The sequence below is a fragment of the Notamacropus eugenii genome, chromosome 2, assembly GCF_028372415.1.
Source record: "Notamacropus eugenii isolate mMacEug1 chromosome 2, mMacEug1.pri_v2, whole genome shotgun sequence".
Lineage (NCBI taxonomy): Eukaryota > Metazoa > Chordata > Mammalia > Diprotodontia > Macropodidae > Notamacropus > Notamacropus eugenii.
The window spans coordinates 516981679-517006202 of record NC_092873.1 but is presented as its reverse complement, the minus strand read 5'-3'; the positions used below and the strand labels follow the sequence as shown (position 1 = coordinate 517006202).

Below are 24524 nucleotides of genomic sequence, written 5' to 3'. Positions count from 1 at the left end.
CAAGATGCAATGTAGGAAAGGCTCAGTCTAGTGTTGCCATAAGCTCCAGGAAGGATATAAGAATTTAGCTTTATGCGGCCAACTGAAGCAGTTTGGGTAGAAGTCACTGGCCCGGAAACCCTTGTTTCCTTAGTACCTCACACAGGGCCTGGTTTATACATGTTCGTTAATTGACTGGTGAATGCAAAGTAGATTTACATACAGACCCAGTCTGGCTGGAAGCCCAGGTGAACACAGAGCTCTGGACTTTGAGTCAGGAGAACATGAGTTCAAATCCAGCCTCAGTCAATTACCAGCTGTGAGACCCTGAGCAAATGAATTAACTTCTATCAGCCTCAGTTTCCTCACCTGTAAAATGGGGATAATAACCATAGCTATCTTCTGGGATGGCTCAAATGAGATAACGTGTGGAAGGCACTTTACAAGCCTTAGGGTATTTTATAAATGTCAGCTGTTATTAATGTTAATATTAGGAACCCCAACTGAGGACTAGCTGAGGGCATCCCAGTTTGGATACAACAATGCCCACCTTACCATGTATGCATAGCATTTATTCCATGCCATTTGAGTTTTCTAATGGATTGTGGCTTTGCATTGACATGTATATAGAATTCATACTATACTCCTATAGGCCTTCCTTTGTTGGTGACTGGGAAGGTGAGTCCCACTGTCCTCTGGCCTAGTTCTGCTCCTGACTCTGCAGACTTCAGCATTTTCCAGGAGCCTTCTCACCTGGGCAGATCTCTTTACCCATGCAGCTTCTTCCTACTCCTGAAGGACCTGGTCAGTTTCTCCTAGGAATATTCATTTTGAGGAAAGACTTAGAAGAGATATAGAAAGAAGGAAGGATATAGAAAAGAGGCTTGATTTTCTTGAGCCCAAAAGGTGAAATTAGGAGTAATGTGTGGGAGTTTGCAGAGAGGCAGAAATAAGATTGATTCAACTTTTATCCTGATTCTATCTTCTTGAAGGCTATGGTATCAGACCTGAGCTTTGACATTTCCTCCTAAGCTGGGAAAGGCACGTGGGGATCCAGCACTGTACCTCTGACCCCAGAAGATAGGAGGTGAGAGAGTGGGTCTCATACCCAAATAAGCTGCAGAGTGATTTGTTTTGTTCTGTTTGGCCATAGCAGTTCTTAAAAATTTTCCGCTAAATAAGTTAAGGGGTCATGTCCTGTTTCTGGGGAAGGTTGATTCATCCTGATGGAAGCAAAGGTCCTTGAATTGAGGGATTATTTATTGCTTAGGAAATATCAAGTGTGTAATAAATGTTGGAGAAGATGTGGGAGAGCTGGAACACTAATTCATTGTTGGTGGAAATGTGAGCTGATCCAACCATTCTGGAGAGCAATTTGGAACTATGCCCAAAGGCCTACAAAAATGTGCAAACTCTTTGACCCAGCAATATCACTTCTAGGGCTGTATCCCAAAGAGATCATAAAAATGGGAAAGGGTCCCACATGTACAAAAATATTTATAGCACCTCTCTTTGTGGTGGCCAAAAACTGGAAATCAAGGGGATGCCCATGAATTGGGGAATGGCTGAACAAGTTGTGGTATATGAATATAATGGAATACTATTGTGCTGTAAGAAATGATGAACAAGGAGACTTCAGAGAGCCCTGGGACTTATATGAACTGATGCTGAGTGAAAGGAGCAAAACCACGAGAACTTTGGACACAGCAACAACCACAGTGTGCAAGGAATTTTTCTGGTAGACTTAGTCCTTCATAGCAATGCAAGGACCTAAAAAATTCCCAATGGATTATTGAGGCAAAACGTCTTCCACATCCAGAGAAAGAACTATGGAATTGGATTGCAGAATGAAGCAGACCATTTTCTTTTGTATTATGTTTTATTTTGTTTTATGGTTTCTCCCATTCATTTTAATTCTTCTATTCAACATGACTAAGGTGAAATTATATTTAATAGAAATGTTTGTGTAGAACCTATGTAAGACTGCATGCCATCTTGTGGAACGAGTGGGGAGGGAGGGGTGAATAAGTGGGAGGGAGGGGAAAAAAATCTAAGATATATAGAAGTGATTGTAGAACACTGAAAACAAATAAAATAATTATTAAAAAATTAAAAAAAGGAAATATCAAGTGTGGTTTCAGCATCTGGGTTGATTTAAGTTGATTGAACTTTGGAAATTGGATCCAGACTGAATCAGTCATTTGGTGATGCATTTTAATTATTTAGTACGTCATCTTGTACTACTGTTGACCACATCTCTATCCCTACTCCAGCCTCACCCCCTCAAAGAACCTAATTTCAGTCATCATATAGACTGACCAAGGGAAGCTGGGACAGTTCCATGAATAGTGAACTTAAGTTTACATTCAAATATCGTTTATTAAGTGCCCACTATCTGCATATCATTGTGCTGGTCACTGAGAGAGATAAGTGATCCACAGTCCCTGCCTTCACAAAGCTTCCCAGAGGGTGAGGGCATGCCACTACAGCTTAACACTTCAAAGATTCGGCTTGCATCAAGTACGCACTTAATAAGGGCTCATTAATTGAGTGATCTATACTTTCATTGGTTTGGCTACTTTCTCTTAACACATACAGCAATTTCCACATTGACTTAGTAACTTAATTTCAAGCATTTTTGTGGTCAAAAAATTCTTTACCCCACTGACAGCCTGGTAATAGTAGACATTGGATGTAGATTCAGAGATATCTATGAAGGTGGAACTGACAGGACTTTGTAATTGATTAGATGGCAGAAGGACAGAAATAAGAAGGTCCAGATCTTTGAGTACCATATTCTAGAAAGAACATTGATAAATTGGAGACTGTGAAGAGGCTATGACTTGTGTGGTGATGGGGCTCAGGCTCGTGCCATCTGAGGAAAGGGTGAAGAAACTGGAGGCATTAAGCTAGGGAAGAGAAGACTTAGAGGAGCCCCAAATCTGTCTTAAAAAGCAACATATGATTGAACAAACATGAGTTCTGAAGTCAGAAAGTCTGGGTTCAAATTCTAACTGCCACTCATTAACCATGTGACTTTGGACAAATCCTTTCCCCTCTCATTCTCATTTGTAAAATGAGAAGCTTAGGCCAGGCTCCTCTGAGGCCCCTTACAAGTTTAGATCTATAATCCTAAGATCCTGAATGTTCAAAGTGTTGTTGAGAGGAAGAAGGACTGGGCTTATCTGCTTGGTTTCAGTGGTGAGAATTAGGAGGTAGGGTGGATATTGCCGAGAAGTGGATGTGAGCCTGATGCAAAGGAGAAAACTGATTGAAATTAGGGCTCTCCATAAGCAGAAGAGGCTGCACTGAAGAGTAATGATCTCCTTCTTCTTGAAATCTTAAAAGTCTAGTTGTCCACTTGATGGACCTGTTTTTTGAAGTGATTCTTGCAGAGATATGAATTGGACCAGATGCCTTCTGAGGGCTCTTTCAATACTGAGATCCTGATTCAGTGGACAGTAAGAGGTAATGGACAATGGGGAAAACTGGCATTCATGGTAAGTGATTAAGACATTTGCAGAGGACTTACCGTAGGATCCATCTCCATGTTTCTTACAATAGAAGCCCGACAACTGACCATGAAACACCTTGTATTGGATACCCAGGGATGCTCCAAAACAGAAGCTTATGGCTTCATCGGTCACTTCTAGAAAAAGAGAAAAAGTTATTGGAGAAGGAAAAGGAGAAAGAGAAGGAACGGAACAGGGACACAGAGAGACAGACAGACAGAGAGGAAAAGGAAGGGAGGGAGTAAGGTAGAAGAGGAGGGATCATCCAGCATAAATGAGTCATATTACTTAAAAATAAAGAAAGTATGGGGAACATGAATGTTATGGTTGAGGTTGAGGACAACCAGGCCTAATTCATGGGCTCTCCCTTGGAAACTATTCTCTGCACTCGATGGACCATGGGGCTGAGCCTTTTCCTAACATCTCTGGCACCCTCAGGGGAACCACCATCCTCCCAGGCACCCAAACTCAAAACTTCAGTGAGCATTTAGGGTTAGGGTGAACCTAACACTCTCATTCATTCCTTCTGTGTCCTCAGCTGCCCAATCTCCTCTCACCCAGCCATGACCAGCCCTCATCCCCTCTTTCCTGGATACTTGAAAGTCTTTTTTACTTTAAACTTAAACATCAAAGTGAGATTTTTCACGTTTATAGTAGAAAAAAAGAGAGAAATGATCAATCAGGAAACTGTATATCTCTATTATATACAGCTCACTTTTTAAAAAATGTACAACATTAAAAGTGCAATATTCAAAACTAATCTGTTGTGATTCTTTCAGGCTTCCTGTTTTGTCTATGAGGTTTTTTTTTCTTTTTACTAAATTAAAGTTGGCATTTTGAAATGTATCCATGGCTTTCTTCTTTTTCTTTTTTTCTTGTGGCTACCCATAGCAACCCCTCCCTGAACCCCCATTTTTTTTGAAAAGGAAAAATTAAATCATTTAAACAAATATGTACGGTCAAGAAAAGCAAATTCCCAGATTAGCTGCATGTGAGAATATCCATCTCATTCTGCTTCTTGAGACCATTCTCTGTATCAGGAAGGGGGTAGGCAATTGCTTTTTAATGGGTTTCCCTGCTTCAGGTTTCCCTCCACTCCAATCTATCCTCCACTCAGCTGCCAAAGTGATCTATCAAAAATACACATCTACCCATGACTAATTCCTACTCAATAAATTCAAAGAGCTCCCTATTACCTCCAGGAAGAAATAGAAATCCTTTTGTGAGTTGTCCCCCATCCTTCACTTTCCATTCTTTTTATATTTTGCTCTCCTTCCCACATTCTACAATCATACCATACTACATATTCCATTTCCTGACCCCACACTTTTTCCCTGTGCTCTAAGCCTGGAATACTGATCTTTCTTACCCCTGGCTCTTACCTTCACTGGTCTCCTTCAAGACTGAGCTCAAACCACACCTCTTGTGGGCCATTCCTGATTCCGCTTACCTTGAAGGTGACCTTCTGTCTACTGGGCATATACTTTATATGCACGTCATTATTCATCTATTACCTCCCCCCATTCAACTGTAATCTCTTTCAGGGCAGGAACTCTGTTTATGCTTTTTTATTTTAATCTCCAGCACTTAGCACAGTGCCTGGCAGATAATAGGTCCTTGGTTAATGTTTGTTGACTGACTGACTGACCCCAAATGGCAGCCTTCATATTCTTATGCCAAAATTTGAATTACTTTCCAGAATGGTTTTTCACAGGACTCGGTGCGATGGTATATGAGAACTAGTGGTATGAATTAGGGACATTTCAGCTAGAAAAGAGAGAATTTCTTGGGAAACATGAGGGGGATCTTCAAGTACATGAGGGCTATCATTTCAAAGCAGGTTTAGACTTGTTTGGTTCAGGCTAGAGAGCAGGAGTTGGAATAACCAATGGAAACTGAGAGGTAGTATTGTGTGGTGGATAGTCCTGGCCTTGGAGTCAGGAAGAACTGGGTTTAAATCATATCAGATGCTTACAAGCTGTGTGACTCCTAGATTGTGAGAACTAGAAGTCATGGAGATCACTAAGCTCAACCTTCTCCTTTGACAGAGGAGAAAGCTGGAACCAGAGAAAGGAAATGACTTGCCCAAGCTGGCCACTTACTACTTGTGTGACTTTGAGGGAGCCCCTTTCTCTTTCTGGACCATAATTTCAGCATCTATAACATGAGGAGGGTTAGAATCATGGAGTGTTAGATCTCAAAGGGAAAATGAAGATCATCTGGCTCCACTCCTTTGTTCTATGACTGAAAAAACTTTGTCTTATAGAAAGTAAGTTCCTTGAGGGTAGGGCCTGTTTCAATTTTATCTTTCTATCTCCAGCCCTTCTCCTAGCATCTGACATATAGTTAATGCTTAATGCTTACTGGATGGCCTAACAAAAGTTGTTGTCTAGTCATTTTTAACCATGTCAGACTCCTAACAACTCCCTTTGGGGTTTTGTTGACAAAGACACTGAAGTGGTTTGCCATTTCCTCATGTAATTTGACAGATGAGGAAACTGAGACAAACAAGGTTAAATGACTTATCTAGAGGAACTCAGCTAGTAAGAAGTGCCTGAGGTCAGATTTGAACTCAAATCCTCCTGACACCAGGCCTGACACTCTATCCACTGCATCACCTAGCTACCCCTTAACAAAAATATTTTAATATGTCATGTCATTTCAACCTCAATCCATCAACAAGTGTTGATTAAGCACCTATGCTAGAACTAGTGATAAAAAGACAAAAGAGAAAAACCCCTGTCCTCCCTTCTACTGAGGGGAAGGAAGGGATATTCTCAAATAAGAAAATACAGGATATATACCAAATAAATACAGTCATCTGGTGAGTCCCTAACAACTTTTCACTTTACAAAGGTAATGTCATTTTGGTCATCTTTGAAGATGAAGGAAAACAACCAACCAACCAACCAACAACTCATGGAATCAGGAAAGGACTCTTGGAAAGGATATTTCATTTGATTCTTGAAGAGGTTCCAAGAAGTACAAATGAGGAGAACATTATAGATATAAGTAACAATTTATATGGAGAGACCTGAAGGTGGGAGGTGGGATGTCATGTACAGGAAAAAACAAGTAGTCCAGTTTGACTTGAGCACAGAGTCCATGACTGGGGAGAAATGTGGGATCAGGCTGGGCAGAAAATCTGGAACCAAACTATGAAGGGCTTGAGATGCCCAACAGGAGTTTGTATTTTATCCTAAAGTCAATGCAGGGAGTTGGGAGGAGACTGGAGCTAAATTTTTAAAAAAATAGCAGGCAGCTAGGTGGAACCATAGTGCACAGAGCACTGGACCTGGAATCAGGAAGGCTCCTTTCCCTGTGTTCAAATCCAGCCTCAGATAATTACTAATCATGTGATCCTGGGCATGTCACTTAACCCTCATCTGCAAAACAAAAATGGCAAACTACTCCAGTAGTACTTTGGATTCACCAGGAGTATCCAAAGATACTCCAGTAGCTTTGCCAAGAGAACCTAAAAAGGTGTCACAAAGAGTCAGATACAACTGAAATATGTGAACAAAACTGGTGGATGGATTCAAACTGGAAGAGACTGAATGTAGAAAAACCAGTGAAAAAGTGGTTCTAGTAGCCTAGGCAAGAGCAGATGAGAGCCTGGCCCAGCCTGGTTGTAATGAGAGTAGAGAGAAGATATTAAGGAGATGAAATTGACAAGCCTAGACCATTGATTGGATGAATGAGTGAGTAACAGGGAAGAGTAGATGATGCTACCTGGGTTGTGGATCTGGGTGACTTGAAAAGTGGTTGTGCCCTTGAGACAATCAGGGAAGGTAAGAGAAGGGGTGGAATTAGGGGAAAGAAGAGTTCTTTCTTTGACATGTTGAGTTTAAGACGCTTATGGGATATCTAGGTAGAGATATCTAGCAGAGACTTGGATATTAGGGAATGGAACTCAGGACAGAGAAGAGGGCTTGATGTGTAGATCTCAGTTTTTCCATCACCTCACACTGAAATACAGACTTTTTTATCTGTTATTCAATGCCCTTCACAATGGGGTTCTAACCTCTTTCTGTTGTTCATTCTTCGTTCTCAAAGAAGACCAAGGACATCCAGAAGGTGATGTCTTGACTTGCAAGTAAATTGGAGTTAAGTGAGGCAAAGGTGTACGGTCATCAGCTTTTCTCCTCCAGAGTCATCAGAGTCCAGTAGAAAGACATAGGTCAAGACACTGGTGATTGCCCTGGATGCAGGGGGAGGCCATGGCCTTTTTGAGCTAAGGTCTTTCCCTATCTTTTTAGAATATTTTTAAATCACTCCTTCTCATACAGTCAATACTCCCAGCCAGTCACGTGCTTGTCACTTCTAGAACACACGTCCCTTCTTCCACCTAACGGCCATTCCCATGCCTGGAATTCTCTCTCTATCTCTGCCTTTTTAAATCCCAGTTTCTTTCAAGTTCTAGTTCAATGACCACCAACTTTCCAGATTCCCTGAGCTGCCAGTGGTCTCCTCACCATCACAGTGTATTTTTCGTGTACCTTGTGTTTATTTATCTGTAAAAATGTCTTCCCTTAGTAGAATATAAGTTCAATGAGAATAGGCCTTGTCTCCCCTTTTTATTTGTATCCCTAGTCCTCTTCTCAGCTTTTGTTCAGTTATTTTTCAGTCAAGTCTGACTCTTTGTGACCCCATTTGGGGTTTTCTTGGTAAAGACACTAGAGTGGTTTGCTATTTCTTTCTCCAGTTCATTTTACAAAGGAGAAAACTGAGCCAAACCTGCTTAAGTCACTTGCCCAGGATCACACGTTCAGTATCTGAGGTCAAATTTGAACTCAGGTCTTCCTGACTCTAGGCCCAGCACTTTATCACTGAGCCATCTAGCTGCCCCACTTTTCCCAGTGCCTAGTACTTAATAGATACTTAATAAAAGCTAGTCATTTGCTTGGAGATATCTGCATAAAGATGATAGTTGAATCCATGGGATCTGGTGAGATTATTGATAAAGTATGGACCCATGCAAGGTAAGTATTTTCAAATATTATTATCCCATAGTATAAATTAGGAAACTGTACAGAGAGGGATAGTCATTTATCCACAGTCTCTTAGCTAAGAAGTCTCAGGACCAAGATCTGAATGTTTCTCTCTGGTCTCCTTACTGGAAATCTAGCTGCTGTTGTTTCTATTATACTTCCCTTTCTTCGAGTAGCGTACAGTTGGGGAGCTGGATGGTACATTTGAGAACACTTGATTGAATCTCCACATTTGATAGATCCAGAAATGGCGGCCCAGAGAGAGGTGATAGCTTGCTTAAGGTCACATAGATTACCAGCTGAGAGAGCTCCTAAGCTTCCTCTTCCTCCCTCATGCCGGGGGCTGCTGGGTAGATCCATAAAAACACTAAAATGGTTTGTGTTATTGTTTGGAAAAATCCTGGATGAAGGAAAAATATCATTCTGAAGTGTCTGAATCAGATCCAAGAGACTCTCAGCTCCAGGAGGAGGGAACTGGTTAAGTACCAGCACTCAGCCCCAGGCAAAGGGCTTTTTTATTTCCTGCCAGCCTTCATTTAAGCACTTTTAATTTTTAATGTATTACTAATTGAGGAAAACTTAGCATATTTAATTATTTTGATTAAAAATATTTCAACAGTTATAAACAAAAGTGGGTGAGATGTGCTCCCTGGCAGAAACTTGAGTGATTACTGAGGTGAGTGGTATAGTGGAGTGTCTCCAAATTAAAGTTGTTACCAGATGATTAATTGAGTTAGGAGGCTTCTGTTGGGTAATTAGGTTCACAAAAGGTCAGTGGATGGATTATAATATGCTGTCAGTTCAAACAAACATCATACAACCCACACTTGTTTGGTATAATGTATGTGAGAGATGGGATGGACTTTGAAACAAAGCATATTAGTAAACAGAATGTTAGAGTTCAAAGGGATCTGAGAAGAGAAAATTTCAGTTACAAGAGATTTCAGGACAGAGAACATCAGAGCTGTCAGGACTTCAGATACAGAATGTTATAACACAGAATACTAGGGCTAAAAAGGACCTTGAAATCATCTAATTCAACTCCTTCATTTGGAAGGCAAGTAAACTGAATCCAAGAAAGGAGAAGTAACTTGCTCCAGCTCACACAACTAGTTAGTTAATGGCAAGGTTAAAGACTCAAATCCATGGAGGAGACAGAGCTAAGAGAAAAAGGGTTCTCTTATGTCCTGGGAGAGGTTGGTTACTCATATGGGTGGTGCTAGTGGTAGCCTAGAGAGAGGCAGAAGTGACCTTAAAAATAGGCAGAGTGAGAAACTATTGTCATAATATTATTTGACCATGAATGAAAAATTCCCCTATCCTAGAGAATTTTTTACTTGGCACCTTGTTCTCCTGTTTGGGAGACTTGGCCATGCATTTCAATTCCAACTTTCCTGCCATCTCCTCTTGCCATCTTTCTTACCACTTTTTCCCCCTTTTTTTCCTTTTCCAGCAGTTCTGAAACCAGGAACCCTGATCCAATTAAACTAGTCATCGTTCCTGGATGGGTTGTATCAATCCACTCTCCTTTGCCCACGCTTACCATCCTGCCCTCTTCCTAAGTTTTTTGATCACATTAATAATCCTCTGTGATCAACTTTGTGCATTGTCTTCCACATTAAAATGTAACCTCATTGAGAGCAGAAACCTTTTTGCTTTTTTGTATTTGCATCTCCAGTGAAGAGCACAGTGCTTGGAATATAGTAAGCACTTACCAAATGTTTCATTGATTGTTCATACTTTACCAGTATCTGTCCCTGAAGTCTGTTTGGGATGCTTGAAATTCTCTTAGGCAATTAAATAGCAAACTGGATAGAGTCTTGGACCTGGGGCTGGAACAATTTGAATTCAAATCCTTCCTCAGATACTTACTATGCCACTCTGATCAAGTCAACCTCAGTTTCCTCATCTATAAAATGGGTATAATTATACAACCTCCCTTCCTATTGTAAGGATCAAATGAGATATCACATATAAAGTACTCCATAAATCCTAGCTATTATTAGTAGTATTACTAAGTCATTCCTTGAATGGTTGAAGTGAATTCAATCACTGCCATAGAATATTTCAATAATCTTACAAACTTCTCACCCCCTCAGTCAGTTTCCACTTCAATCCACCCTGCACATGCAGTCAGATATCTTTCTAATGAATAGATCTGATTTTTATCTATATCAATTTCTCTATATAGGACACCCAGAATTCAATCAATCAACATGAATATATTAAACAACTAAGTGATTTTAACAGCAAGCAAAGTGGGATTTTGTTTTGTTTTGTTTTTTCTTTTTGGAGTTCAGTTTTCCAGGCTCAGGCTAAATTGTGAGCATCTGAATGCTCCATCGCCTTTGAACCCTGATAGTTCACAGCTGTGCTGTGTCATGTAGGTTTCCTGCCTACTGAGTCTGAGTCAATCAGGAGCCAAGAAGGATCTTGTGATTTTCTGGTCAAGACTCTGAGTGGCCGTACGTTCAGACTCTCCAACTACTCAGGTGGAAAGGCTCTTGAGCCAGGGATTTATGTAAAGTATATAGCAATTTGATTCAAGCAATAGAGTCCTACCTGTTGGTCTTTATTTCTCTGCTTATATTTTCTCTGTATTGTAATTATAATTGCAATTATATGTAATTAAAAAGGATTGTTGACCTCTTAAAAAGCTATTTTTCCTAGTAAATTAGAAACCAGAACCTGTGCTAGCAGCCATCCAGGACGTGCCAGGGTGGTTGCTGTTATAGTGGTGAAAAGGATCGACCTCTAGGTCTGGTGTTAGGAAATGTTCATTGTTCAGTCGTTTTTGACTCTTCATGACCCCATATCTGAATATCAGGCAGAGAGCATAAGGGATGTTTTTTGGAAATTTAGTCCAAGCTACAAACATGTGTGACCAATCCTGATGTGTGTATGGGGCAAGGAGGGTACAATTAGAAGGTAGTAGAAGAGTATCAGACTTGAAATCAGACAACCTGTATTCAGGTTTGCACGACTGCTGACTTTAGGACTGTGAGCAAATGATTGAATCAGTTGAAGGCTGTGTTTAAAAAAAAAACAACTTCCCAACAATCTGTAAAATTGGACTAGATACTCTCATTGCCTATTTCATAGGGCTGTTGTGAATAAGTACTTTCTATACTTTAAAACACTATAATCTCAGTTTCCTTGTCTGTAAAACTGGGCTACTAATATTTGAATTTCCAGTCTCATAGTGTGATTCGTTATCCAACTTATCTCCAGAAAAGACCTGATCTGATAGCTAATCACAACATGTAGACAACCCAAGTTCTCAGAGGCTATGTTAGCTGAGAGCAAGGTCCATTAGGTCCTATTAAGCAGGTCCCTTAAATTCCATGTGCTGAAACCTTCATTCATTGTATTTCCCCAAAAACCTTTCCTTCACCCCAGTTTCTCTATCTTTCTCAAAGCCACCACCATCCTTCTTGACCCCCAGGTTTGTAACATCGGTGTTGTTCTCAACTCCTTACTCTCCCTCACTCTGCATATCCCATCATTCACCAAAACTGGCCATTTCTGCCTTTACAAAATCTCATATCATGTTCTTTTACATTTAACACAGATCTCACCCTAGTCCAGGTCCTCAATATTTCTCATCTATATTATTGTGCCAGCCTCATAATCATTATCCCTGATTGAAGTCTTTCACCTCTCATGACCATTTGACACAGTCCTGCCAGTACTTTTTCTAAGAAATAGATCTGACCATGTCATTTCCTTACTCAGTAACCTCTAGCAGCATCCGATTGCTTCTCGAATCAAATAGAAACTCTTCTTATTTAACTCCTAAAACCCTTCGCAGCATAGCACCAAAGAGCTTTCCAGATTTCTTGTATATGATTCTTCTCTGTTTTGGGTTTCAGTCAAACTGGCTGTCTTCTCACATACAACACTGTACCTCTCACTGACCATCCCATATGGCTGGAAGGTACACAGTCTTAGCTCTGCTCTTCAAGGACTTCACATTTTAGTGGGACAGACAAATAGATTGTTTCAATCATATTCCCAGAAACAAGCACAGCACTTGGCACAAAGTCAGTGCTTAACAAATGTTTTCTAATTGATTAATTAAATGATTGAGTATAGTCCAGTAACTGTTTGAGCCTGCCATTCAAAGACCTGAGTCACAAAGTATGTAAACATTCATCACCAAAAGGGAAATATACTAGATGTTGAATCTTTTGACTACAGTTAGCAGCAAGAATACAAACTAGTACTCAGTCATGTGCCAGTCCCTTGAATTTCTACAAAGAAGGGGACAGAGTAGTGGAAAGGGAGATAGAAGACACTATTAAAGGTCTTTAGAATATCTATCAATTTAAATTTAATTACTGATCCTGTAAATATGAGATCCTTGTCCAATGAGCCATGAGTATGTTGACATACTATTGCAGGAAGTTGACAATTTCTCTATAAATGTAATCAGAAGCCAGAATTAGTTACAACCAAATAGAAGGATAATACGCATATTTTTCCTTGAAGAGGTAAATTGAGGAATTAGTTTCATCCCACACTGAATGCAAGAAGAAACATTTTCATTTGTGGAACTAACATATCTGAACTCCAGTGCCTCTGATCTCCTTCAAGAAACAGAGATTGTTTATAAGAAGATGAAGTGAGGAAAAATGTCTGGATCATCATGTATACATGGAAGAAGTTGCTAGTACATTTCTGAATCATCAAAGAATTGATTTTCAAGACAGCCAAAGGAGAGAAAGATACCAAACGTTTGTAGAAAAAAATATCAAGGAGAGTTTTCTTTTTCCCCTAAAAGACAATCAAGAGAAAATGTCAGTAACTACTGACCTGTGAGTCTATAAATTTGTTCTCATCTTTTTCATCTCTATAAAATCTTTACGAGAATGATGTAGACATGCTTTGATTGAGAATATCCTTGATGAAAATATGAGAAAGGAAGAAGCAGCCTTTCCCCGATTATCATCCACAGCAGTCCACATCTTCACAGCTTCCTAATGGAGTAATTGATCTTAAGATCAAAGTCAGAGAGCTGGTAAAGACCTTAGAGTTCATCATATTCAAGACCATTATTTTACACCTAAGGAAACTGAGGCTTAGAGAAGTCAAGGTACTTGATTAAATTCCCACAGTTAGTCCATGTCAGCAGTGGAAATGAAGCCCATATTTTTCTGGCTCCAAACCCTTTGCCCTCTCCACTGTCCCACACTTAAGAAAAGAATATAGGATCCCATTGTATTTACTGTTTTTCTGGGGTTTTTAAGAGCATTTGACTTGGTACAACAAAATGCAGCTTTCAAATTTCTCTTCCTCCATGCCCTCGCTAGTTCATAAGATGTCATCATGGGGCTACCTTTATTGCATGACCCTCTAATAGTCAGTACCAAGTGAGAAAGCATGTATGGAGACATGAGCATATCAAAGATGTTTGTCACCTTCATGAAGATATTCTATAATGAGGCCCAATGGAAAAGTCATGAATAAGGTGAGGTCCTCCTGATACTCCTGAGGGTGAATGACATTGTGCTTATTGCACAATTATGACCATTCACAAAAGAGCAACCAGGATGGTGAAGGGGCTCAAGTCCTTGACATCTGATCAATTGAAGGCAGTGGAAGGATTTGGCCTGAATAGAAAGCTGAATACTTGGGAAAGATTTGTCACATGTCTCATTCTGCTTGGCTCCAGAAGACAGACCTAAGATCAAGAATAGAAGTGAATAGAGGCAGATTTTGGCTTGATGTCAGGAAAAACTTGCTAAAGAGTACAGTATCCCAAAGTGGAAAGAGTTGCCCCAAGAGGTGGCAAATGCACATTCACCGAAGTCTTCAAGTGGAGGTTGGATGATCATTTATTGGTTCATTGCCTTTGATGTCCCTTCCAGCACTGAGATTCTGTTTTAATTATTTTTTCAATTAAATATTTTTCTATTTTCTTTTTCCTCTTAATCCTGCCCATTGAAAAATAAAAACAAAGCCTTTATCACAAATATCCATAATCAATTGAAATACGTTCCCATATTAGCCACATCAGAAAATATGTTATTGACCAAGATGGTGGAGTAGAAAGATGCATATACTCTAGCGCTTCCCCCACAACCCACAAAATACCTGTAAAAAATAACTCAACAAATTCTAGAGCAGCAGAAGCCACAGAACAACAGAGCGAAAGAGGTTTCCAGCCAAAGGTAACCTAGAAGACTGACAGGAAAGGTCTATCTCACATGACACTGAACAGAGCAGAGCCCAGCCCTGACCACATGGCACTAGGAAGAACAGGACCTGAATGGACCTCTGGGGCAGGGAGGGTCCTAGATCCCCCAACCCACAAGCAACAAAGAAATCTTCAAAGGTCAGTGTGGGAGGACTTTCCCAGCTGGGCGAGAGGGGAATGGGGTTCCCCCAGCACTAGCCTTAGGCAGCAGTACCAGCAGTAGGAGGCAGGTGGCTACAGTGGCCAAGGAAGCAGCCTGGGTCCATTGTCCAGGCAGCTCAGCTTAAAGCTTTTGGTGGAATTGAGCAGCTGATCTGAACCTCAGCCCTTAGTGACAGCCCCACCCCCACCCAAAGCCCCTGGGGGAGTTAAGCAGCTGATCTGAATCTCAGCCTTGGACACATTACTGGGGAGAGGAGGAGCACTAGGACCCTCATCTTGACAAAGGATTCAGAAGTCAAGTAACTGGCTGGGAAAATGCCCAATAAAAGGAAAAAATAAGACCATAGAAGGTTACTTTCTTGGTGAACAGATGTCTCCTTCCATCCTTTCAGATGAGGAAGAACAAGACATACTGTCACAGGAAGTCAAGACCTCTGCCTCCAGTCCCTCCAAAATGAGTATGAAATGGGCTCAGGCCATAGAAGAGCTTGAAAAGCATGTCAGCAGCCTGCTAAAAGAGAACCAAAAAAAATTCTGAGGAAAATAACACCTTTAAAAAGAGGCTAACTCAATTGGAAAAAGAGGTCCAAAAAGCCAATGAAGAGAATGAGGCTTTAAAAAGCAGAATTAGCTAAATCGAAAAGAAAGTTCGAAAACTCACTGAACAAAATAGTTCTTTAAAAGAGAGAATTGAGTTCAGGGAAGCTAATGACTATGAGATAAACCAAGAAGTTAGAAAACAAAACCAAAAGTTTGAAAAAATAGAAGATAATGTGAAACATATCATTGGAAAAACAACTGACCTGGAAAATAGATCCAGGAGAAACAATTTAAAAATTATGGGACTACCTGAAAGCCATGATTAAAAAAAGCACCTAGACATTATCTTCCAAAGAAATTATCAAGGAAAACTGCCCTGATATTCTAGAACTAGAGGGCAAAATAAATATTGAAAGAATCCACCAATCACAGACCTGAAACAGACCCGAAAAGAGAAACTCCTAGGCCAAATTTCAGACTTCCCGGGTCAAGGAGAAAATATTGCAAGCAGCTAGAAAGAAGCAATTCGAGTATTGTGGAAATACAATCAGGATAACACAGGATCTGGCAGCTTCTACATTAAGGGACTGAAGGGCTTGGAATATAATATTCCAGAAGTCAAAGGAACTGGGATTAAAACCAAGAATCACCTACCCAGAAAAACTGAGTATAATATTTCAAGGGAATAAATGGTCATTCAGTGATATAGAGAACTCTCAAGCATTCAAGATGAAAAGACCAAAACTGAATAGAAAATTTGACTTTCAAATGCAAGAATCAAGAGAAGCATGAAAAGGTAAACAGGAAAGAGAAATCATAAAAGATTTTCTAAAGCTGAACTGTTCACATTCCTACATAGAAAGATAATATTTGTAACTCTTGAGACTTTTCTCAGTATTTGGGTAGGTGGAGGGATTATATATACACACACACACACACACACACACACACACACACACACACATGCATGCACATTGACAGAGAGTACAGGTTGAGTTGAATCAGAAGAGGTGATATCCATAAAAAAAAAATAAAACAAAATAAAAATTAATGGATGAGGGAGGAAAATACTGGGAGGAGAAAGGGAGAAATGGAATGGGGCAGGCTCTAACTCATAAAAGAGATAAGAAAAATCTTGTTCAATGGAGGAGAAAAGGAAGAAAGGGAGAGGGGAAAAGTGAAGCTCACTCTCTTCACATATGACTTAAGAAGGGAATAACATGCTCACTAAATTTGGTATGAAAATCTATCTTACACTACAGGAAAGTAGGGGAGGAGGGGACAAGTAGGGTGAGGGGGATGATGGAAGGGAGGGTAAATGGGAGAAGGGAGTAACTAGAAGTAAACACTTTTGGGAAGGAACAAAGTCAAATGAGAGAATAAAAAAAGGAGGGGACAGTGTAGGAGAGAGGGCAATATAGTTAGTATTACACAACATGATTATTATGGAAGTCTTTTGCAAAATGACACATTTATAACCTGTATTGAATTGCTTGCCTTCTCAGTGGGGATGGATAGGGAGGGAGGGAGGAAGGGAGAGATGTTGGAATTCAAAGTATTAGAAACAAATGTTGAGAATTATTATTGCGTAGAACTGGGAAATAGGAAACACAGGTAATGGGGTCTATAAATTTATCTTGCCCTACAAGAAAAGAGAGAAGATGGGGATAAGGGAAGGGTGGGGTGTGACAGAAGGGAGGGTACATTGAGGGAAGGGATAATCAGAATGCAAGGTATCATAGGGTAGGGGGAGGGAAGAGATGGGGAGAAAAATTGGTACTCAAAATTTTGTGGAAATGAATGTTGAAATCTAAAAATAAATAAATACACGAAAAGAAAATATATCATTAATATAAATGTAATAGAATATAACTGCACCATAAGAAAATATGAAGGGGACAGATTTAAAGAAATGGGAAGATCTATATGAATGGATAGAAAGTAAAGTGAAAAGAGCCAGAAGAATTTATACAATAAGGATATTATAAAAATGAACTATTTGAAAAGACTTAAAATCTCTAGTCAGTACAACGATTAGTCTCAAATGGTAAAGAATACCACTCAACACTGATTCAATCTCCTGGAATCCTACTGTTTTGTCTTTTTTCTTTTGTCTTTGTCCTTTCAAGCAACTTCATGTGTCCTTTAAAAATGAATTCAATTATGAGCTCCCAACTCATTCTTGTCTCTGAATTGAAGCAATGGCCATTTCCTATCCTCATTAAAGTAATTTCTATTGAGTTTTTAGACTTCATTTTTGAGAGTTTCCCATCCTTTGTAGGCTAATTTCCCCTTCAAGATATTAGACCATTAGATTCCACTTCTCCTTTCAAAGACCAGAGGGTGTGTACCAGATTAGACCTCACATTTTTCTCCTCAGAGGCTGCCTTAGGTCTTCAGAAAGAGTTTGAATGGCCACCTGTTGGGGTTTCTGTTGGGGTTAAAATAACTTAGACTTCTGGCATCAGGGTCTCTTCCATCTCTTACATTTCCCAATGGACCCTTTTATCATTCAGTGTGTTAACATTTGATGTCCCAAGGCAGAGTAAAACAATGGACACAGAATTGGATACATGCTTAGGAAGGATTCCATAAAGGTTTTACTTCTGGCACATACTCTTGGGGTCACTTAGCAAGTGACACAAGAGCAAGAACTTATCCTGTTAACTTCTTAACAAGAGCAAGTCACTTATCTTCTTGGTGCCCAAAACAAGACTATAAGTTACAAGGAAAGTGCTGACCTAAGTTGGTATAGGAATTTACTCCCCAAGTTCTTGCTGCACAAATAAAATCACTAGTCTCATCAAAAACTAACAACAAAATCCTTCCCAACTCTTGCATTCTATGTTCTTAAGTCTTTTCCAATTGTGACATTCCCTGTTCTGAGTTTCTTCTAAGCCTTGACATTCTCTATTCTAAGACTTCTAATATTCTTCTAGCTCTGACATTGAATGTTCAAATGTCCCTTCTTTCTCCACTATTCTCTGGCTTATTCTTATCTGAAACTTTAGACTGGAGGAATGAGTCCCAAATGATACTGAATCCTGATTCCTGAAGCAGATGTGTCTGCTGTTTCAGTTCTCCAGACCCTGAATTCCCTGTAATTCTAATGGTTGAGCTGATCTATTACATAAACATGGCTTTGAGGCAGACTCAACATGCTTGCAAAAACCTCCCCTCCTGGAAAGCTGAAACAAGGCGAATCTCTGTCACTGCTAAGATTAAAAGCCATCAGGTGGAAAGCAGCAGGTGTGATGCATTATTTATCTCTTCCCAATAAACACAAGCCTTTCAGCTCCTCTGACTACTTGTCTCCCTTTGTTCCATTGCCTTGTTTTCCCCCCAAACACAGACAAAGGTGATGTCTCCTGAGAGTGGGTCCCCTCAGCAGTATCCCAGATGGCAATATCATTGTCCAAGGGACACATTTCTCACTTCTCCACCAACTACCTACTCCCTCTTAGCTGACGTACCCAGCACTCTGGTTTTCATGTCCCTCCACGGAGCATCAAATACTTGCTCTAACCCCTCCCCCATCTCAGGATCCATACCCTAATGTCAACGTGTAAGGAAAAGCTAATGAACACAACTTCCATTTGGATGAAAGGATGACAGTGCACTGAGGGCATTTGGGAAATGGCCCAGAGCTTTCAATTGTTCTAGACTTCTCCCTGATGTGGAAATATTATATATGCATATGTGTATTGTGTGTGTACACACACACATATATATACACATACGTATATGTGTGTACATGTACATATACACATATACACATATTCATACAGATCTAGATAGACATGGAAGAAAATAGTGGACCCTGGAATCAGGAGGACCTGAATTCAAGTCCTGCCTCAAACATTGACTGGGAAAGTCACCGAACCTGGGCAATACACTTAATATTCAATGCCCTCAGCAACTCAGAGACTATACATTGAAGAGGTTTGATGATCTACTTGAATAAAGGGAGTTTTCTTACTAATGAAATCATAGATGATAATAAGGGTAAAGGAGGTGAGGACTCAACTAAATCAATCAAATGATCACCTGAAGTAACTAACAAAATACTCTAGTTCCACACCTTTATTAGGTGAGAACATCTTTAATATAACAAAACAGATTTATGAATTAGGTGTGAACAAGGCTTAGATACCTCTACTGAATAAATCAGTCAAAGACATTTTAATAGGAAAAGAGTGCTTGATCAATTTGAAAAGAATGAAAGTCTTTGAATTAAGTGAAATGACACATGCCAGAAGGTATATTCAGGCTGATTGTTCATACTCTTATAAAATAACAAACCAGTTCTCCCACTATTTGAGGATCTGGCTGCCTAAAAATAGGACACCTAGGAGGAAAAAGATTATTTAGGTTGGGGAATAACATCCTCTTGTCATATAACCCAGAAAGTTTTAGTCAGCTTTTGTATGAGCGATGGATTCCCTACCTTGTAAATCTCAGATGGAATACAAACAGCACCAGGTACTTTGCCACAAGAAAGAAGGCTTATGACATTCAAAACCTCTTCTTTAGTTGGAAATTTTGTCAGCGATGGATTTTTCAAGCTTAGGTAAATGGCCAATGACTTCAGTATTGATTGATGATGGTCTCTTGAGAACACTAGGAAAGTGTTCAGCCTACCTCTCCAGGATCATATCCTTATCACTGATCAAGGTGGCTCCATCAGCACTGAGTAGTTGAGACTCACCATACATTTTTGGACCACAAATAGCCTTCAAGGCATCATGAAAGCATGTTGGATTGCTACTATCAGTGCAAAACTGTATGGAGTTCTCATTTTTCATTTAGTGTTCTGAATTTCCCCATAATTTTCCTCTAACCAATCTTGATCTTTGTGAGTGTTCTGAACCAGATGAACAAATTCAGTGCTATACAACAAAGCTTTGAAAACTGTCCACTTCTTTTCTGCTCCACTGTTGCCGACTGTGTGTTGGCTCAACTTTCCTTCCAAGTTAGCAATTGCTCAGAGAAGCACTCTAATTTGTTAAAATTAAGTCTTCTCATAGTTGTCTTGCCTTAGAGCTACTGCTTTTGTTGAATGCAAATATTTAGTTTGAAGAGGATAAGTCTATGATTAGTCCAGCACTCAGCACTGCACATTACCTTTGTTACTCTCACATCCTGTCTGTCTCTTCTCCTTATGATGACATAATGTATTAAATGCCAATGTTTGCCATGAGGGTCCATCCACAAAGTCTTATTGTGTTTGGGAAAATGGAAAACAGTATTGATGATGAGAAGGTGATGAGATGTACAAGTCTTTAGTAATAAATGATCATTGGATTGCTATTTCCAACTCCATTCCTCCCAAGGACTCCCTGCTATGTCTGGTAGTTTGAGCCTACTCCAGCATTAAAGTCACTCAGAATTATAAGCTTGCCCTCTTTTGGCACATTGATGATGTGGGTCTCCAGGTCTTGATTTTTTTTCTTTGACCTCATCAAGTTTCTTCATGGAGCGAGCATAGGTACTGATGATGGTGATGTGGTACTTTCCTCCAAGTGGAAATTGCATTGTCATGAGCCTGTCACTCACTTCTTTTGGTAGGTATACAAGCTTATTGACTAGATTAGTTTTGACTGCAAAACCTCTGCCAGCTTCCCTGTGCTCCTCTTCACTGCAGCCACTCCAGAAAAAAAAAATGTGTATCCAGCTCTCACTTCAGTATACCAGCCTTTATTCACCAGTCTTGTTTCAGTCAGGGCTTCTATTTAGATACGATACCTGCTGAGTTCTCTCACAAGAGCTGTTCATCTTTCAGGTCTACTGGATTTTATATTGCCCATAAGCATGGACACATTCCATGTACCTACAGTGAGTGGAATCATATTTGCAGAAGGATTTTTGTACATGTTTTGTACTTCAACTGCAGTGTGGGATTCTTGCCTGCCACAGTAAACAGGTTAGTGTTGGGTAAGCAGATAATTTTTAGGGCACCTTTTCCAGCCCCTTCCACATACCAGGAAGTGAGCAGTGTAATCCTTAAAGGGTTTCTTGGACACCCAGAAAGCTGCCGAATCCCACCGCCGCTTCCAGTTTGATGATGACCCTATGGCCTGGGCTACCTGTGTGCATGGTTGTGACTACAGCTCCCAGTGTATCCACATCTGCTGCTTCGTCACTTGCACATCACCACAGACTCTGAGATAGGTAAAAGTGGTAAAATGGTATGGGTCGATGTGTTTTGATTCATTGAGAAACTGGATTTAAGTGAGGTAGAATAACATGAAGTCATCAGCCTCACTCTGTTTGCCAGAGCTGTCACAGTCCAGTGGCAGGACAGAGCCAAGATGATTTGTGATGACTCACTATGCAGTGGATGACCTCGATGTCTCAGATGTCCAGCTAAGCTCTAAGAGCTCCACAGCACCTGCTTCAGCTATCTTCATGGCCATTGGAACAAACTGTTCTCATCCACCCATTCCATCACTGGGAGTCTTCACATGCTTGGGTAGACACCTCACTCACTCCCCGATGGGTTTGGGAGCCCGGATTACCCTTAGCATGATTTTGCACATCAGCTAAAACAGTTTATCAGGGTATGGCCACCACATGCTACAGTTTGTTGGAGTTGCAGCTGAGAATTAGGTGAACCAGAGAGTCACCAAAGGTGGAAAGCTGTCTGCCAAGGGGTTCAACAGCCCTCATACCAGAGACCAGAGATACTAGTTTTCCCTGAACACACCCTGTGCTCCAACTAGCAATACCTATGCCTGGAGAATGGAGTTTTAACATGAGGCCCATAAACTTATCTTCTTAATATTTCGATAGCTACATGTCACTCTCATTGGTTCATTTTGTGACTATGTATTCTAGTTAATGTATTTTAAAAACTCTTCTTTGAGAATGGATGAATAGACCTCATCAGACTGCCAAAGGGTCCAGGACGCAGAAAATGCTAAGAATATGCCCTAGAAGACATTCATTTGGAGGAGGAGTTGGAGAAAGAAGGGTACCGGTAATGGAATTTCACATAAGATCCCAGAGAAAATAGTTGATATTGGTGGCAATGCCAGTTGCCCAATGATTGTGAGATGAGCCGTGATCCCCGCCTATATCAGTATCCTGGGAGAAAATCATTCACCACCACATGCTAGTTAAAGCTCTGCTTTCAACATCAGGTAAACTGGGGCCATGACCTGGGCTCCCAGAGACCTGCCATCAATATGTCCATTGCTCAGTGGCTTCATTGCCATGGCAACTAGAGATAGGCTTTGGAGCTGGGGAGGACACAGTAGCATTTGCGTACTTTTTCTTCTGGCAGACATTGTGCCCAAAATACAATTCTTTTAGGCTCCCCCCGCCAATCTCTTAGTCTGTGAAGGCAGACTTTGCACTCCTATTTTAAGGAAAAGAATCTCAGATGAGAGATACTCTGTTAGTTCAGATAAATTCTCTAAGGGGTGAAGAGTGAGGACATTCCAATTTTGTGATATCCTAGTTAGGTATTAGGGTTTTGTTTTCCACAGTTCGCCAATTCAATTTCCATACTCCAATTAGGTCCCCAAAGAGGACGCTCATCTCTATCCCCAGATCAATGCTCACAGCAATGCCTACCCTGGGATACCTTCCTTCCTCCCCTCTGCATAGTGATGCCAAATTGAAGTAGGAAGAACACCAGAATTGGACTCAGAAGCCCTTGGTCCTAATCCTAGCTTTGACCCTTACTAGGGCTATGACCTTATGTAAGTTCTTCACTGAGTCTCACTTTTCTCACCTATGAAATGGTCATATTCTCATTCTGGTTGCTGAGCTCACACAACTGTTGTGAGATTTCAGTGAGATTCCCTAGGACAGAAATGGATGTGTGATTATCATTGCTATGTAATAGTTCACATTCAAATAGCAATTTTCTCATAATAGGCCTGTGAGGTAGAGAGTGCATGCTGCCATTTTACAAAAGAGGAAACTGAGGCTCAGAGAACATGCCACCTTTTACAGCCTTTTTGGAAGCTCCCAGCTGCTAGAGCTTTCCTCCCCACAAAAACGAAACCAAAACACAATAAAAAAATCTCTTCTCTTAGTTTGTATCTTTTTAAAAATTTTCTTATGTCATCTCCCCTAATAGGATATTCTTATATTATAGAATAATAATAGAATATAAACATTTGGAAAACAGACCTGTTTAATTTTTGTCTTTGTCTGAATAGAACCCAGCACAGTAACCACCTTATAGATACTTAATTTATTTGCTCAGGTCAAGTAGCTAGTGTTTGATATGAGAGACAGGCATCTGATCTCAAGACATGATAGATCTTTAGAAATTCAAGAAAACACAAGATCTCTCCTTGTCCATTGGATCCTTCCCTTCTGCCTACAAACAGGCAGGGTCATTAATCCTTTAAATACCCTTCACTTGACCTTGGCTTTTTCTCAAGTCATCTCTCTCCTTACTTTTATGACCAAACTCCTAGGAAAAAAAGTAATCTATTATTGTTTTTGCCATTGCAAGGTATTAACTCCATATTTTACAGATGTGGAAACTGAGGCTAAGATGTGAAGAAAATACCCCTAAGATAGCAAGACTCAAATCCTAGTATTCTGTCTCCAAACCCAACACTCCTTCCTGTGCACTCAAATAGAAGCATTTCTTTCCACTCTTTCAGGCTGCTGTTCAGAGATAAATATAAATTGTTATTCGAATCTGAGCTGTCTTTCTAGGCCCATCTCCATCCTCACCTTTGCCCTGAAGCCTCCCCTAGATATCGCAGACAATGCAAACTTATATGTTCTACAAATAATAAAAGCATCTAAAGTCAAGACCAGACATTTTCTCCCAAAATTGTCGATTATGTTTTCATCTGCTTTTCTATAAGAAAATCACCTTTAGGACAGACTCCATGTGTTTTACTAGCATGGGGCTCTGTTATCAACAGAGATGATCACCCACATGATTCTTACCCATCTTCTCTACTAATTCTCCATAGGATATCCACCCACTCTGCTGGAAGCCATCCTCTGGATGTCTTCACGTTGAATGCTTAGCAATGGAGCCCATGGACTGTGCATCAATTATCCCTAGCTGCTGCTATTGAGTGACCTAGCTTTTTTATGTTCTTGACATCCTTTGTACTACTTCTTCAAAAGTCCTAGACTTTAATGGGTTGCAACCTGTTTACA

The 24524-nt window shown here is 40.2% G+C and overlaps 1 protein-coding gene across 1 annotated transcript in view; it reads right to left on the bottom strand.

Annotated features, from left to right (window-relative positions):
* C8A (complement C8 alpha chain) overlaps window positions 1–24524 on the bottom strand; it is an 87042-nt gene that overhangs the window by 18265 nt on the left and 44253 nt on the right. Inside the window, exon 8 of the mRNA XM_072649603.1 lies at window positions 3512–3628. Within this exon, the coding sequence (XP_072505704.1) occupies window positions 3512–3628 (117 nt within the window). The remainder of the gene's footprint in view (window positions 1–3511; window positions 3629–24524) is intronic.